Below are 18,499 nucleotides of genomic sequence, written 5' to 3'. Positions count from 1 at the left end.
AAGTCAACTGAACACTTCCTGAAATACAGTCCACTTTAACCCCATGTTTCCCCATGAACACATACGAATTCTGTCCTTTTTTTGTTTTTGAAGCTGACTCAATGGGAGATGCTTCCTTTGACACATAGACATAGAAGTCAGAATATTTCACTTTGGCTAAGGGATGAGGATAATGTCCCTGTGATAGGCTTTGCTGCAGTGATACCAACTGATAAAGGGAGCATTGTTCCATCCACAGCAAAAGTGAACGTGAAAATGGAAAACATTTTACAAAGTGACTTTATAATATCAGGTCTTAAGCCCCATTCTTTACAAACATCAAATGTGCCAGATTGAAGTCTGATTTTGTATTCGTGTGATCCATAACATAGCTGCTTAGCCAGCTTCCTATTTCACTTTAGAACTGAGTAAAGAAAAATTTTCCACACGCTTAAATGATAACTTTGAAAACCTTATTTAAGAGAAGCCATGTAACCTGTTGTATCCAGAATGCATCAAAACAGAACGACACGATGAGAAGATTCCACCCATGCCACAGTGGAGGATAATGCTTAGTGAAAATCAATGATGTGCAAACCTGGTAAAGAATGATGCTGTTACAAACCACTTAGAATTGTAGGGCTGTGAATACATGATATTTTACCATACTTCAACATGGGTAGTTAGGCTTCTTGGGAAGTGAAATTTTTAAAACATTTAGAAAGAGAAAGGAATGGTACCTGAGCAGAGACAAAGATGATTATTTCTGATTAATGATGTGAAGTAACAACAATTAGGATTATGGAGGAAGAGTTCAAAGATTTTCACTTGGTTTTAAAATAAATATCTGAAGACAGTGAAAGGAATAGACGTACTGATTTAAAGTACTTTTCATTTTTTGTATGTGAACCTATAATTTTGCTGACATATATTCTCTGAAGACCCACTAAATGGGCTTACACACATTAGTGAAGGATCACATATTCATGTAGAAAAGCTAACCTTGCATTATTACCTTAAAAACCAAAAAACTTTAGAGCAGATCTCCCACATGAGAATCACCTGGTGAGCCTGTCAAAAAGCAGATTCTCAAGCCCCTGAACTGGAGATTCTGTAAGGCTGTGTTAAGGCCTGGAATATGCATTTATAACAACTCCTCCCACCACAGATCAGGGCATTTTGATGCAAGGGATCCTTGAATTGCACCCTGAGAAACTGCCTCAGGCTTATCGTGAAGTTTAATTTTCCACAGGGTATTTTTAAATACTTCTATCAGAATAGAAAATGCAACAAATAGAACAATTTAAATCTCAATGTCATTTCTTCCAAAGAATCTTCTACTTATAATTTCTTTAAACATCATTAAAACATGAAATTGACTAAGGTAGATTACAACCGAGAAATACCCAAGAGCTTCACATGTATTAAGTACTGTTTGGTGAAACTCTCGAGGTAAAATGTATTTCTAACTATAGGTTTTGGTCAAAAAGGCCACTGTTTTACAACCTATTCTTTGCACGGTCGCCAAAATGATCCTTTTGAAAAGTCAGTCAGAGTCCTATTCTCAGACCTCAGTGGGAATGTTCCAGCACAACTGGAATAAAATCCAAAGTCATCACTATGACCTGGAAGACCTAAATTAACTGGCTGCCGCTCAAAATTCAATTCTTCCCTCTCTCCTCCTCACTCTATTTGCTCCCAGCATACTGGTCTGCTAGTTAGCTGGCTACCTTTGCCTGGCCCTGCTAGATATTCACAGGGCTTTTGCTTTGTCATTCCAATCAAGTTTCTCTGCAAATCACGCCTCTTTCGAGCTGCTTCTCTGAACCTTCTGTTTAAAACAGCCCCCTCCCTATCATTTCTGTTTTCTTACCTGCTTTATTTTTCCTTCACAGAACTTAGCACTATTTCTAGTGATTGCTGGCCAGCATCTAAACCTCCGTTTCCATGCCTAAGAAATTCTATACTTTATAAATTTAAATGGAAACTTGTCCTCACTCCAGGGACTAAGAAATCAGCTAATACTCACTTTCCCAGCTTCCCTTGCAGCTGGGCAGACACGTGAGCCAGGCTCCACCAATCAGCTGCATGCACACTAAACTGTTTTGAAAGCTGTTACTGGTTAGTAAACGGGGCTGTGCAGAGTTAAACCCTGCAAGATGTGCAGTCAGGCACTATTCTATATTGCAAAGCTTCCCTAACAGTTCTCATGACAAGAAATTAACCTGCCATCATGTATGTGCTAGTTAATTTTTTTTCTGGACATTTTTTTTTTTTACTGTTATATAAACATGGCTTTAGTTACATGCAAACCTGAAAAACTTGCCACATACATTTGTATTCCAGTATCCCTTTTGTGTCCCTGTTAACAAGTTTTTATAAATATTTATGTACATCTAGTTATTGAATTACATTTACGTTAAATTTATTCGTGAATATGGATTGTAGCATTTATAGTGTGTAACTATATTTATAGTGTGTAACTTCAAATCACTGTGCTAAAGACAGTCAAGAAGAGATCTGGAAGAAAGAGCAATAGATAGATTTTGGTCCACCTATCTTTTTTACAAATTATATTTTTCTTGGCATGTACAGAGAAAGCTACCCAGTACAAAGCTGATCTAATTTTTTTAAAAAGGACAATTCCTATGTTAGATATAGAAAGTGACAGTATTGTGCATAATTATCTATGCAATTACACTTTCACATGCTTGAAAATTTTTAGCCAGGAATGCTTAATAACATTTGCATGGTTAAATGAGACAGCAGAAACAACTGGAAAGGCCTCAGGGCATGGTCATCTATTTAAGCATCCACTTGGATTTTCAACATAATTAGTCATATAATTGTGTGCCTAAACTTAGTAGATTCATGTAAGTAATTATAAATTATTAAAAAGCTGTGCATGTGTTTTGCTCTCTATTTCCTGCCAATCAAATTACTAGGGAATATACTATGTTCACATTTCATCATATAAATCTCCAAATAAAATTACAGTGTAAAGCTCTGGATGAAGGTGAGTAAACAAGTGAATCCATTCAGATGAGATACAGTTAATATAGTTATGTGGACATCCATATATTTACAAAGAATTCCTATGATCAAATCATAATAGAAGTTTCTTCATGTGTCCCTACTGAGATGTTTTGTTTTATTTTTTTAAGAGAGAGAGAGTGCACATGTGAGTGGGGGAGAGGGGCAGAGGGAAAGAGAGAATCTTAAGCAGGCTCCATGCTCAGTGCAGAGCCTGATGGGGGGCTCGATCCCACGACCTTGGGATCATCATCTGAACTGAAATAGAAAATCTGGCATTTAATCAACTGAGTCACCCAGGTGACCTGCTACTAAGATTTTTATGAAAAAAAAAAAAAGTTTCTTTTGCTTACGTTGTATTAGACAGGAGTTTTTTCTTTATTAATTTTGTTTTAACTTTAATAGCTAAAGGTTAGACATAACAGCTTCCTCTGTATAGCCAATTTCTTCTTTTTCATAGTTTTGTTAGTGGGTGATGGTAAAAAGGCCAAATAAATCTGAACAGTAAAAAATATTAATCCCCCAATTTTATGATGGTCATTTGATCTATAAACTCTCACAGTTTTTTTCACCAATCCTCTACCTGACTGTTAATTTTGAAGCTTCATTTTACTTCATACTTCTCCATTGCTTTTTTTTCCATTGTTATCTTAATTTCTAGGTTGAAAATTGTGGAGATTTGAGGAAAACTGTATATCCCTTCTCAGGAGCTCATCTAATAAACAAGATGAGAAGAACTTTGAAAATGTTGAACTAAATTTCCTTTGATAAGAGTGCAAATTACGCTTTAATAGCTGTTGATACAATGGAATACAGTCTTAACACCAAGAAATCAGATCTATCTCACTAAAGGCTAACATTAACCAATCTTTTTCTCATTCTGGGTACCTGATTCCATGTTAGAAGTCAATAAATGCAACTCTTCAGGGCATCACTAAAGAAAACTTTAGTTTTCTCTATTGGTTTGACAAAGTCCAACTTTGTTTACCTTAAGGGCAAGATGAAAGAATATCTATTTGCTCAGATTTTTAAAAAATTGGTTTTTTTAAAATGTTTATTTATTTTTGACAGAGAGAGAGAGAGACAGAGACAGAGCATGAGTGGGGGAGGGGCAGAGAGAGGGAGACATAGAATCTGAAGCAGGCCTCAAGCTCTGAGCTGTCAGCACAGAGACTGATGCAGGGCTCAAACTCATGGACCACGAGATCATGACCTGAGCTGAAGTCAGAAGCTTAACTGATTGAGCTACCCAGGCACCCCTATTTGCTCAGATTTTTTGATCGAAGGTAGAATGAAATGAAAGGAAGAAAATACATGAATATACTACAGTGATAAAGGATTTGGGGATAGTGAATATTTGTTAGTACTTTTAATATTTATCCCATTGTGACAGTAGTTCAGAGGATTCAGAAAGTAAATGTGTTCAGGTGTTTCAAGGATTTGCAGTCTTTCAAGGATTCATTTTAGTAAGGTCAAGACACTGGTCAGGATGGACTGGCATTAAAATTAAGAAATATGCTAGCATTTCTTCTGATTAGATTCTTGTTCAATATTTCCTACACTGAGCACACTGTACCCATCCCTGGGAGGCAGACATCACCCATAAAAAGTGAAATACGTATCCAGGCATCGTTACTCAAGTCAGTCATCATAAAAAAGCATTATAAATAATTTCTTTTTATTTTTTTTTTTATTTTTTTTTTAAATTTTTTTTCAACGTTTTATTTATTTTTGGGACAGAGAGAGACAGAGCATGAACGGGGGAGGGGCAGAGAGAGAGGGAGACACAGAATGGGAAACAGGCTCCAGGCTCTGAGCCATCAGCCCAGAGCCTGACGCGGGGCTCGAACTCACGGACCGCGAGATCGTGACCTGGCTGAAGTCGGACGCTTAACTGACTACGCCACCCAGGCGCCCCAATAATTTCTAATTTCTAAAAGAATATTCATCATGAAATGTATCTATTTTTCTATTAATTATGCTAAAGAACATAGGCTATAACAACATTCACTCTTGTCTGAGAGTTAAAAAAACAGGGAGGGCAGAATAAAAGAATTTAAAGGAAACTGAGTCCTGGGACCATGGATATAAATTTTGATTGATGTTGTGGTTTAAAAAAATCAAAATTCATAATGGGAATACCAACATGAGAGATAATAAGAAAGAAACACTCCCACACATTACCCCAAATCAGGGAAACTTTAGAAAAAATTAGAAGCTAACAAAACTTGTTCTTCAATATGCTCACGTTTTAAGTATTAATGTCACTTCTTTTTTCAGAGGAAATCATATGGGTTAAGAATCACATGAATTATCCTAATAGAGTTTTATTAAAGAATGATTAAATAGATGTATAAGAAGATTTTTTTGCCTCCAAATTCTAGCAATGGTAGGAAAATGTTTATCTAAGTTGGCACAGGATTTGGAATCCATGCCCACAGGGAAAAGGACATAGCTGGAAGCAGGGGTGAGACCCCTCAGTGGGAATGAGATAAATACAGATGGGATTCTCTCAGATCTTCAAGCCCTAACGCTGTACTGGTCCAACTCTGGCATTTATTCTGGTTTTGCAATGGTTTAGCCAATCAACAAACTTTTCATAAGCTTTTGGCAATTAAAGATGAAATTGAAACAAAACCAGATGAGAAAAACCAGTTACATTTTTCTTGGAAGTGGTGAGTTTAGTGTACCTTGGAAAGTTAAAACTGGTAACACCATCAGCTACCAAGAACTGTGAGCAGAATCTAAAAGAAGTATAGTTTTTGTTTGAGCAATCAAGAATTCTCTTTTATTGAACCAAGGCAGCAGATAGAGAAGGAGGCTCTCAGAAGGGAAAAAAAAGAAAAAAGAAAAAAAAAAAAAGATCTTTCAACCCGAGGGATCTAGAGCTACATTATTATTTCCCAATGAAGTAAGCATTAGTTTTCTGAAAAAAGTATTTGATTCCAAAGGAAGCAAATGTGTCACTTGTGTTGTAGAAAACATACGAAGATGGGGGAATTGTATTTGAAGGAGGAAATTTTAAATTCAGGCTCAAACTCTGCAGTCTTTTTTATTTAAAAATTTGGATACAATTAAGTATTGATTTTGTCTTCTTCGGCATGTTTCATCTTTGGAATTATTTTATCAGTTGCAGAAGCCACTGAAATCTCTAAGCTCTTTCTTAAAATTTATTAGAAGCATACTTTGATAATCTATCATGATTTAAATGAGACTAGTGGAAAAGATGCTTATCTTTCTTAAGTTTTTTGATAGTAAGTTGCATAGAGAATATAAAGAATGTATTTTAATGTTTCATTCCCCTTTGTCTTATCAAACTCGTTTTCTGTGACTAGAAATGTAAGTCGAACACAAAGGATTTTAAGAATCTCTGCCTTAGAAAAAAAATCAGAAGGGGACTCACAACCTATAAACACACAATTTATACATTGTCATACGGAGAAATGTCTATCCTGGTTCTCCACCTGGAGCTCCCACTGCTGCTATCCAGGGGCCGTCATGAAGCATCCTAAAGCTTGCAGAGTTAGGGCAGGCTACATTAAGCTGTGCCAACAAACAACTCTGAAAATCTCAGTGGTTCACCACAATAAAGGATTATTCTGTGTTCACACAAACTCTGCTGCAGATCCAAACGGCATTCCGGGACAAATGTTCCATGTGTAGAGATTTATTGCATCCATCTTGTTGCCCTATACTTTTTACTAAAGCCTCCACCATGATAACTGTAGCAGGGAAAGAAAGAATCAGCTGTAGGATCTCAGGCAGGCTCTCCTATCTTATACCCAGAGGTAACTTTTGCCCATTGGCCAGGACTAGTCACCAAGCCCTGCCTAGCTACCAGGAGCTGAAAAATGCAGTTTTCCACATGCCCCAAAGTGTAAAGAACCAGATACTGGTAAGCACATAGAATTTCTACCCTGTTGAGCAATGGTTACTGAACCCTCTGAAAATTATACACAGTAATTGTGTATTTCTCTGAAGACAGGAGAGAGACCTTAGCTTTCATCAGATTCTTTAAGGGGACAGTGATTTGTCATCGAACAACTCTAATAAGTTTTTTTTTTAAATGTACAATTTGGGGCACTTGGGTGGCTCAGTTGGTTGAACATCTGACTCTTGATTTTGGCTCAGGTCATGATCCCAGAGTTGTGAGATCAAGCCCTGAGTTGGGCTCCATGTTGAGCATGGAGTCTGCTTGAGATTCTCTCTCTCTCTCTCTCTCTCTCTCTCTCCTGCCCCTATCCCCCCCCCGACTCCTGTGTGTGCTCTCTCTCTAAAATAAAATTTTAAAAAAGCACATATTTATATTGAAGAAAGGAAAGTATTGAAATTCAGGAATAGCTTAGAGAAACTGATTTTAGGTCAAGTTCCCAGGCTGTAGAAGACTGGTCCACGTGTTGGCCTCATTATCCACAATTATTTTGCCCCACATGGCCTGAATGGGTTCATTTATATGGTATATTACAAATGTCCCAAATTCTGGCAATTGGTAATCTTCCAACATTTAAAAAATCCTAATTGTTCTGAATAGGCTAAACTACTTTCAGTCATTCATAACATGGTGTGAATCAGTTTAATCAGATTGGTTTCTTCCTAACAGTGTTCATAATTTTTCCCAAGGATCACTGTCTTGTGCTGCCTGTTGTCCAATTTCTGCAAACATTTGTCTTATATGTTTTGTCTTTTTAGTTGTTTAAGACAGGAGGGTAATCTTTTCCCTGTTGCTCCATCTTGGCCAGAAATAGAGTCCCACCTGTTTCTTTTCACTGTGAATATTTTTTATCAAGACTTTAAGTAAAATTGTAATCTTTTGGGGGTGCCTGGGTGGCTCAGTCAGTTAAGCATCTGACTCTTGATTTCGGCTCAGATCCTAGATGGAGCCTCACATTGGGCTCCAGGCTGACAGCTAGAGCCTGTTTAAGATTCTCTCTCTCAAAATAAACAAACATTGAAAAATTATAATCTTTTTAAATGTAGACATGGCTTCTAGTAAATATAAAGTAATATTGTAAAAAAGTGCAAAGCATGGAAAGAATTCCTGAACTAGAATTCTAGAACACTAGATTATAAACCCATTTTGTCTTTCAGATTTTTGCATGACTGCCTTTCCCTGGACCTGAGGACATTTGAAAAGAAAAACTGTGGGCCAAGTAATTTCTTTGGTGCACACAGTTCAATAATTTCATGATTCTATAAACTCAAAAAAGTTCAAGAAGGTTTTAACCTGTTTTCAGAAGCTAGAAAGAGGCTAGAAAATGGTACCGGATTGAGGAAGGCAGAGACAGCCAACAGACCGAAGTGCATGAAGAAGGGGTAGTGATGAATAAAGAACCAGGCACATTGAGGAATCAGAGGCCCAGGGAACAGTGGGGGCAGGTAGGGGTTGAGGAGATGCTGAGGAGAAGTATGACACAGGACTGAAAATAGGAGGATCAATTGAAAGTCTGCAGATGAAATAGTGCACTAGCTTTAGCAACTTCAACAATGCCAAACAGGGACAAGTAAAACTGCATATGACAGCAGAGAGCTAGAAACTCTATTATAAATTCTAGCAGAAAGATCAAATATTTATACCTGGCAATTTTACAGCTGTTTGATATATTAAAATAGTAATAATGATAATAACAATAATAAAATTCCCTTTTGTGTAAACCAACTGAAACAAGTATTTATGGGGGAAAAACAAAGAAAATGCTCATGAAAATCTAGATTGAGCTCTTAAAGACTACAAAATACCATATGTGTTTAGAATATGCTCCTACTGAGGGATTATTGCCTGTTCCAGAGGAATCTTATTAATGACCCGTTTTGAATCTCAGATAAAGATACCTGAATTGAAATCTTTTGCCCGAAGTCACAAAGCTAATTAGAGCTCAATATAGTATTAGAATCCAGGTAACTGGACTTTTGAGCAACACCATCTCTCAATTACCCCAAATGCCAGTAGGGTGAGCTTTGATTCAGTCAGATTTTTCACCAGAACCTTCTTTTAATGTGTCATGTTTTTGAACACATTTTAGAGACAGAGGTTTGCTCTGTGACAATAAGATGCTATAAAACCTGCTTGCTGACTTTTGGGCTGATTCCATAACTTTCTCCTCATTGTTAGGGTTATTTAACTGAAGTAGCTGATCAAAGTATAGTAGAACATGAGGCTCACTCATGAATGTGGCTTTTTCACATTCATTAAAAGGGCTGAGTTCATGAATAAAAAATACAAGCAAAGAACAGGGTAGGAAAATGTGGCTCGACATTAAACCAAGGATTCAACATTAAACCAACATAAACCAAGGGCTGAGACACAAATTCATGATCTTGATTGTTTTCTTTTAAGAATATTAAATGATTCATAAAACAAGAGTGATATTTTTGGCACTCAAGGAAACCTTTACATGTCATTTTATAGAAAAGTGTCATTACTGACTAGCCAGTGTATTCATCTATTTCTATACTCAGGATTTGCATCCTATTTCTCTGATATAATTTACATTTGACTTCAATAAGAATGTGCATTAAAACCATGGAACTGATATTATCAGTGAAGTGGTTAACCATGTTGGCATTTGAATGCCATAATTACATTTCTGCGTTAACAGTACTCTTAAATTGCACAAGAAAAGCTTTGCTTCTCTGTCACTGTTTCACACTTGGGTCTATAATCTCCAAAAGGCGAGATGAATTAGCTTTTCATTAAAAAATAAATTTCATGATTGTAGACATAATAGTTCTAGTAGGAAAAATAAACTATATTCTGGAGAAATCAGTAGAAATTCATAGGCCCTAAATCCTTCCAGAGCCAACCAATTTCTGTTGCTTCAGGCTTGAATAATTTTATTGAATTGCAATAAATTTGAATTCCTTCTAAATTCCTAAATTTGGGAAGAGAATCTATTCTTATTATTTTACTACTGAAAAGGAAAGGAAAGATATGAAATTATTCCAACCATATCTAAGAGTGTTAGAATGGTAGGAAGATTCCTATATTTGCAGTGTTCCCTCCGAAAGGTACAAAGATGAGATATGATTGCTGGTGAATCACGGTTCTATTTTATCTAGAGACCTGAGTGCTCTCACCGCTCTATTCCCTTAGGGGGTCATGTTCCTCTGCTTAAAAGAATATTGCCTGCTCTGTGAGCTAATGATTTGTTTGGAGGATGTAAGTCTCAGAGGTGAAGAAAACTGCACAGCTTTTATAATATATCTTTCAAATCTTTGATCTACTTTTTTCCTGAATACATGGGACCCCTCAATAGCAAGATTAAAGATGCCTCTTCAGAGAAGAAAGGCAAAATTTGAAAACCTAAAAGCTGCTCAGATTTTCAAATAATATTTCTATATTTCTTCATTTTGTCAACATCGTACTTGGTGTTGTCCTGCATTCATGTGATAACCACACGGTAACCAAAATACAGCTTTGGATTGTAGTTGTTTTGTTGTTGTTGTCATGGAACTATGACTCCTGTTTTAAAAAGTGGTTCATACAAATAGTTCATGGCTAGGACACACATACTCATTTTGAATTCAATTTAATTTGACAAATATCTACTTGGTACCTAGCAGATGTTAGACATTGCCCCTATTTTGTAGGAAACACCAAAAATCAGAATCTGTTTTCAAGACACTCCTACTTTCACTGGGCTGATAAGGCAATTACAGAAATGGCTGTGGTAGGATGCAGAATATGACAAATGAAAAGTGCTTGGAGAGAAATGAATGGCATTCAATGTGGGAACAGAGAGAAGAGAAAAGAGTCCAGTAAGAGGGGGATCAGGGAAGATTTCAACATTTGAGAAGAACTTTGCAAGACCAGTGAGATTTCCCTGGATGGGGTTAGAGTTGGAAGTAAGGTGATAACAATGTATGTTGTGCGTATCTGGGGGGAAGAGGGGGAAGTAGGGGAAAGGAGGTGGTCAAAAAACGTTGAGAAGCTTGTACTTAGTTTGTAGGCCGTAGGGATCCAATGAAGGTTTTGAAACAGAGCAAAGGTAGAATAATAAGGAGCTGTGGTTTAAGAAACATTTTTGAAGCAATGAGAAAGCAGATTTTAGTGTATTTTGAACTAAAATATATCTATGTAAACAAGCAAGTATGTTGATAATGTCTACAGGTCTTATTTCCAAATAGAACTATCACTAAAAATGTTAAACACGCCAGTAATAGAAGAATTAACTTCTCATTTATATTTGAATCTGAAAGATTATTCTTCACTTTTATAACGACATAGCTCATCCATGCATAGATTTCTAATCTCAGTCAAATGAATCAGGAAGGGGGTATACTTTTATAGTGTTTCAGAGAATTTAATCTTCTCCATCATATGAATAGCTGAGTTTTTACTCTCTGAATAATATTTTGAAATGTGTTTTTGTGTGTGTGTGTGTGCTTCCTAAGTCCTTTGGAACATCCTTACCAAAAATGAGGATAAAATTTAAAAAGAATAGAAAAATAAATAGCTTTATAGAGTAAAGAAAAACAAGAGATCTTTGAAAAGCCCCAAAAGGACTGCAGCAAAAAGACACATGGTTCTGATCAGAGAACCTAGTTTTGAGGAGTATTTTTTTCCTGATTATTATTATAATGGTTAGAGCTTATCCAAGTAAATCTGAAGAAGTGAGTAGCCCAACCTATTCTCTACCAAACCTTTTATCAGAGGAAGTAATCTAATAGATAGATGGATCATATTTCCTCTGCTTTATCTCCTGGGCGGACAACATGAAGGAGTAAAGGGAAGATAACTCAAAACTACAGAACAAGCTCTCAAATATATGACAACACAACATACTGAAGTGAGCAAAATATTATTGAAAAGTGGTTAGTTAATAGTTAACTGTAAATATTTGTTGGACACTTGAGCACATTGAAATTCAACAAGCCATCTGTTTTTTAAGACTTCATCGTGTACATATATTTGGAATGAGACCTTTACTTATTTCATAACAAGAGGACAGACAGTGGTAAGTGGTATTCTACTAATATACAAGAAGCAATAAAATTCCTTTGTGCTCAGTTTACTATTATTTACTATTTATTCTACGGAGAAAATAAATACCAAAGAGCTTATTGTTTCATCTAAATGACCTAAGGGAAAGAAAAGAGTTCCAAGCAGGAGAAGCTTCTTTACATAACAGAATTTTGTCTACGATTCTATTTGAGTTATCCCCAAACATCCCCAAAATATTTTGCTTGAAAAAGTTTGATTTACTAACAATTATGCAGCCTAAAGGTCTGTCATAGGCAGTACTGTTAAAATTTTTTAAAAATTCTATTCTGAAGTTCTTAACTGAGGACTCGAGCTAAGTCAGGCTGACACATAAAAGTGACCTTCACATCCCCTTTAGTTATTTGTTTTTAATTGACTATTTTGACAAATTGTTACAAGAAAAACTCCATAAGAAAAGACGTGGAGTTGAAAGAAATTAATACTAAATTTTTTTTTTCAACGTTTATTTATTTTTGGGACAGAGAGAGACAGAGCATGAACGGGGGAGGGGCAGAGAGAGAGAGGGAGACACAGAATCGGAAACAGGCTCCAGGCTCCGAGCCATCAGCCCAGAGCCCGATGCGGGGCTCGAACTCCCGGACCGCGAGATCGTGACCTGGCTGAAGTCGGACGCTTAACCGACTGCGTCACCCAGGCGCCCCAATACTAAATTTTTCTAAATTAATATTCTAACTCCAATTGATCAAATACAGGAAAATTTACTACCATTGGTAAAGTAAGAGTATAGCACCAATTGCATTAATACTGCTTAGTATCTGTGAACTAGCATCCGTGACTTTTCTTATCAATAAGGTACAACACTGACCACGTTTTAAAAAACACAAACTTATATCACATTCCTTTCAACTGATCAGTGCATATTGTTGAGTACTTGAGACAACTGAAAAAAAAACAAAAACCAAACGACATGAAAATGGTGATTTGTCGAGTTTAATCATTACCACTATTTCCTGCTTTCCTTATCATCAAAGGTACATACAGTACAGCATGAAGGCACATCCGATATTCATGTGGTAAAGAATAATTAAAGTTACCAATAAAATAAAAATCACCAATGCAGCCATCAAGAATGACACAAAAACTGTTTTCAAAAAGCAAAGTCTTACCGATAATCGGATGTGGTGCAATGCTGCTTCTATTCTCCTTCCACGACAGCAGGTAGTCAAGGCTGGTGAGATCTTCAGACTCAATATAATTGTTTATGGTCAGCATTATCTGATGAGCTTTTGCTATCCCATAGTGAACTTTTGTCTCATCCACGTGACGCATGTTCCTTAGCTCTGCTGTTGTGTCAAAAGCTTGTTGAAAGTATTCAGAAGCTTTGTTGTAGTATCCCTAAAAATGTAAGAGAAATCATTTTTTCTTAATTTTTATTCCATCATTCCACATGTCTACTCACCTTGGCATGTACCACACTGGTGTATCCACATGTGGTATTCATCTTTTAGAAGAAAGAGAGGGCAAGTGGGGTCTCTATTAGAATAAGTTTCATTTATTTGTTTGTTTGTTTTTGTTTGGAATAAGGTTCTTTTAAAAAGTTGTGATTACTAACCATACAATATCTTGAAGCTAATACAGTAAAAAGTTTTATCTACCAAGTTGAACTATATGCAACTTAAGTGTTTTTGGATTAAAAATGGTCAAATATTAGCATTTTCATATGGTTCAGCCTAATACATTGTAGCAAAAAGAAGTCTGAGAAAGAGTGATCTGATTCACATTGATTTGGATGTAAGTTTCTTACTTGTAGCATTGGATTCACTTAACGAAGTATTTTAAACCAGATTTTGTCTTCAGTCATAGCAAGAGATCACTTTCAGCCAATCTACTTAATCAGTGGCCAGTGAAAATAGGTGTATTTATCTGCTGATTTGGTTGTTGCTCTGGTTTTACCCATGTATTTATGTCATTCTTGACTGTGGACATAGGATGTATTCAAGATTTCTAAAAATTATGAACTTGATGGCACTAGCACAACTCAAGATCATTTAAATGTTTATCTCTTAAGTCATTTGCAACATTTCATTGCAAAATTCAAGGTGGTGTTTTGTTTTTTGGTTTCTTGTGTGGGTTTTGGTTGTACTCTCCTATCCTCCTAAAAGCTATTGTCTACAAGTAAACACTATTTATCAAGCTCTTTCAAAGTGTCAGGGCCAGGGCTAAATTCTTCATGTATATTATGTCACTAACTTTCATAAGCCATTCTGTGAGGAAATATTATTCTTATTCTACAAGTAATTAAATTGAGCCTCAGTAAAGAGACTATCTTCTGCCAACCTCCAGTCTAGTAAAAATCTTTGCAAAAAAGTTTTCCTCAGTGGAGGATATCATTTTTAGGATTGAGCTATACTTTTAAGATTCTAGGGAACAAAATTTCTCTTCTTCACCCTCTCCTCTCCTCTCCTCTCCTCCCCCTTCAACGCTCTCCTCTCCTCTCCCTTTCCCTTTGGCCCTCCCCACTTTTCTCTTCTCCTTCCTCTCTTCTTTCTCATATACACATAAACATGTATGTACACACTTTTAAGAAGCCCTTACAAGAGAGAATATCTTAATACAGGTTTTCAAATGATTTTATCACAACATTTTATGAAGGAACTGGTAATACAAACACCATAGAAAAAGCCTTATACCATACACTGGTAGCGGCATACTCAACTCCATGCATCTCTGCATGATCATGGCGTTCAGACAGCAAACTGAATACAGAAGTTGCTAGCCAGGTGAGGAGGGGGAGAAATAGGGCTTGTGTGACAGTTATGTTACCCACATAAGCAATACATATAACGTTGTGTTATAGACCCACAAGGACAAGTTAGTGAATTCTACTCAAATGGTTCATTCCAATTAAATTTGTTGCTTTAAACACAGCCCCTCTGTATTTTATCAATAGTGATTTTTGTTTGTTGAAGTGAACAATTCTTTCTTTTATTTCAAAGTGTATAACATAGAATTTATAGAATAAGAGTACTTAATTAGAAAAAATAAAATTGTATCAAAGCTATTTGTATGACAAGCAAATTATGATTGAGAAACAATACAAATATTGAAGATGAAAATAAAACTAGTTAAAATTTTGGAATGTTTTGCTAGACGTCAAAGATATAGGACAAAATAGGTGAACATATATGACTAGACCAAATATTTCTATTTTTAAAAACAGAGAAGTATAAATACCTAAGTTCTAGTTCTATTTCTGAGCATTAGGCTATTTATCGTTTTAGATGAAAGTCTTAGGAAAATTAGGGCCATAAGTAAATGGACTTATATTTAAATTTCCAGAGTTACCTTATATATTTTTATATTAGAATGAACTTACTCATTCATCTGGCAACTATTACTTAACAAGCTCCATGACAAGCAGTGGGGATTCAGCAGTTAACAGAATTTACTATGGCTAAAACTTATATTAGATCTTTTTTAACAAGTATTTCCCCCCTATAATAGGACCATTATAATTATTCATAATTATTTAATTATAATTATAATTACATATAGTTATTCTTCCCTCAAATTGAGCCTAGTATTCAATCTTTTGATACACACACAACTGCCATAACTGGTATCGACCTAAATTTCTCTAGTTTAAAATACTATTAAGGAAATACATTAATTCTTTTCAGATGCAAGCATTTTTATACATACCATTTTGGAATGAGATTTCACTAATGTGTACTGCATTTCTAGATTTTCAATTCTGAAAGAGTTGAATATCTAAATTTAATCTCTTCTTTAAAGGTTCTGTCCAACGTTCTACAGTTCAATTCTGTTATCAGTTAATCCCTATCCTATTATAAAATTCAGAAGATTCCAGTAATTAATCTTGACAATCTTAAATATGAATTGAAAATGCATAAGTTAATTTATGCACTTCATGAATGCATCTTATTGGAAAAGAGAACTTTGCTTAATGTTATAAATATCATTGATAAGCATTTGGTGGACAATTTCAGGACAGGACCTTGATGACATCGTAGGCCTTAAAACAAATCTTGCATTATTGCAACATAATATAGAATTTTCATGCATTATTCTAATTCTTACCTGATCCTTCTTAGTGTGTCTAAAATGCCGCTCTATCCAATGAGCAAGCTCAAAAATAAAGGAGCATTTTCCCAGTACTAAGGAAAAATCAGTTTTTGCACATTTTCTCTGCTATTTGAGTTTGGAACTACCATTGTTTTAACTACATGATTATTATCTGATCTTATTAGGGAATGAGCAATCTCATAAAGAGTCTGTGAGTTATTTTCCCTAAAGCATTCTCATTTGACTACTTTATATTAGTTATACGTTCCCATCAAAACATCACATCAGGAGGGTGGGATTGGTGGCCCATCTTCCATGATTATATAGTAAAAGGTAAATTAATTAGGATAAATGATCTTTTAAAGATGTGATGTTTTAAAGATTATATAATTACAACTATAATTATAGTAACACCATCATCACTAGAGAAAACAGTTAATTCTAATATTTTTCCAAATACAGTTTTGCATTATAATTGTGGTCTTATATTATTTCTTGGAAATGATTATAAAGAATACAATTAGAATACGTTGCATGGATAATATGAAGCCAAAAAAGAGATAATGAAGGCAGTATGTAGAAGACCTTAAAAGCAGACTGACAAGTACCAGCAATGTTAGATTTGCTTCTGAAGATTCACTACAACTTTTCAGAATTATTGTACACAAATGAAATAGAAGTTTGCAATTCCTAAAGTGAGACAATCCTATTCTTCCTTAAGAGGTATAATTAGTTACAAATTTATTGATTGATTCAATGAATTCACATCTTTTTGTTCACCAACTCTGTGCCAGGTTCTGTTTTAGGATCTGGAACAAAATAATAAACACGGCAGATATGGTTCTTATTCTCATTAAGCTTCTATTCTAGCCAAATTAAAGAACAATAAGAAAATATCATAAATAAGAAAACTATGAGATAAAGTCTATGTGGAATATTACAGTAATGTTAAAGAGTGACCTGGTGGCTGCTGTTTTTCATATAATTTTTATTTTGGCATGCAGCTTTCAGGACTTCAATGAAAAGAAATGGGAGATTTTGGATATTTTGGTAAGTGGTAGAAAAAAATTTTTTCAACCAAACAGGTACTTTTATTGGTTGAATTTTTTGACTTCTTTCTCAATTGCCTTGGAAAGCTCCATAGAATTTAGTGGATTAGATTTCATCATTTTATTTTATTAAAAAATTTTTCATGTTTATTTATTTTTGAGACAGACAGAGAGACAGAGCATGAGCAGGGGAGAGGGTGGGTGTAGAGAGAAAGGGAGACACAGAATCTGAAGCAGGTTCTGGGCTCCAAGCTGTCAACACATAGCCCAGACACAGGGCTCAGACTCACAAACTGTGAGATCATGACTTGAGCCAAAGTTGTTTGCCTAACCAACTGAGTCACCCAGGCACCCCAAGATTTTTATCATTTTTAGATTAAGAAAATGTGTTTGAGGACTCAAATTAGAAAAACGGTAGCTGTGATTAAACAGTGTTCCATATGAATAACAATAACGCCATCTTAAATTACAAAATACAAGTACCTTTTCAAAGTACTTTCGTACAGTTTTGGGTATATAACAATGATTAAATATTTGTATATATTACTAAATGATCACCACAATAAGTTGAGTTAATATCACCTCACATGGTTACACATTTTTTTTTTTGTAATGGGAACATTTAAGATCTACTCTCAGCAAATTTCAAACATATAATATAATGTTATTAACTGTAGTTACCATGCTGTACATTACATCCCCAAGATTTACTTATTTTATAACTGGAAGTTTGTACCTTCAAACGACCTTCACCCATGTGGCTATTTTTATTGGGTTGCCAAGGGAAGGCCTCTCCGAAGATATGACATTTGACTGAGATATGATGACAAGACATCAGCAATATGAAGTTCAGATTAGAGAGCATTCCATAGGGCATTCCAGCTAAAGCAGATGTCCTAAGGCAGGAACAAGCTCTGTATGTTTGAAGGACTTCACTAAGCCCATGTGGCTGTGGTGGAGTAGATGAGGAGAGTGGGAAGAAATAAAGTCAGAGGTGGGGTAGGGGAGCGTACATCTCACATAGAATATTTCAGATTGGGGTGAGGATTTATATTTATGTTCTAAGAAGAATGGGAAGTAATGGAGGCATTTTAAGCACAGAAATAACATAATTTAATTTACATTTAAAAGGACTACTTGGGCCTCTGTGTGGAGACTTGATGATATGAGGGAGAAGCAGGGAATGGGCTTGAACTTAATTGTCATGCAGGAGACAGAATAGAGTGTCATAAACTGACAGGATGACAGGAGAAGACACAGAGAACAAGGTGGATCTGAGATACGTTTTGGTGGCATAAAGGTCAGGGTTTGCTTCTGGATTAGATATAGATCAGAAAGGAGACAAGAATAAAAAAAATATCCAGATTTTTGGCTTGAGCAAGGGGGCTGATAGATAATGATGCCATTTATT

The 18,499-nt window shown here is 35.5% G+C and overlaps 1 protein-coding gene across 2 annotated transcripts in view; it reads right to left on the bottom strand.

Annotated features, from left to right (window-relative positions):
- The window catches only part of TTC29 (tetratricopeptide repeat domain 29), a 243,323-nt gene that overhangs the window by 71,024 nt on the left and 153,800 nt on the right, over positions 1–18,499 (bottom strand). For both annotated transcript variants that reach the window (XM_030312961.1, XM_030312963.1), the window contains exon 11: positions 13,120–13,348. In XM_030312961.1, coding sequence (XP_030168821.1) covers positions 13,120–13,348 — 229 coding nt within the window. The remainder of the gene's footprint in view (positions 1–13,119; positions 13,349–18,499) is intronic.

The sequence above is a fragment of the Lynx canadensis genome, chromosome B1, assembly GCF_007474595.2.
Source record: "Lynx canadensis isolate LIC74 chromosome B1, mLynCan4.pri.v2, whole genome shotgun sequence".
NCBI classification, from domain to species: domain Eukaryota; kingdom Metazoa; phylum Chordata; class Mammalia; order Carnivora; family Felidae; genus Lynx; species Lynx canadensis.
The sequence above is the reverse complement of the archived record's forward strand: the minus strand, read 5'-3'. Positions and strand labels throughout refer to the sequence as shown.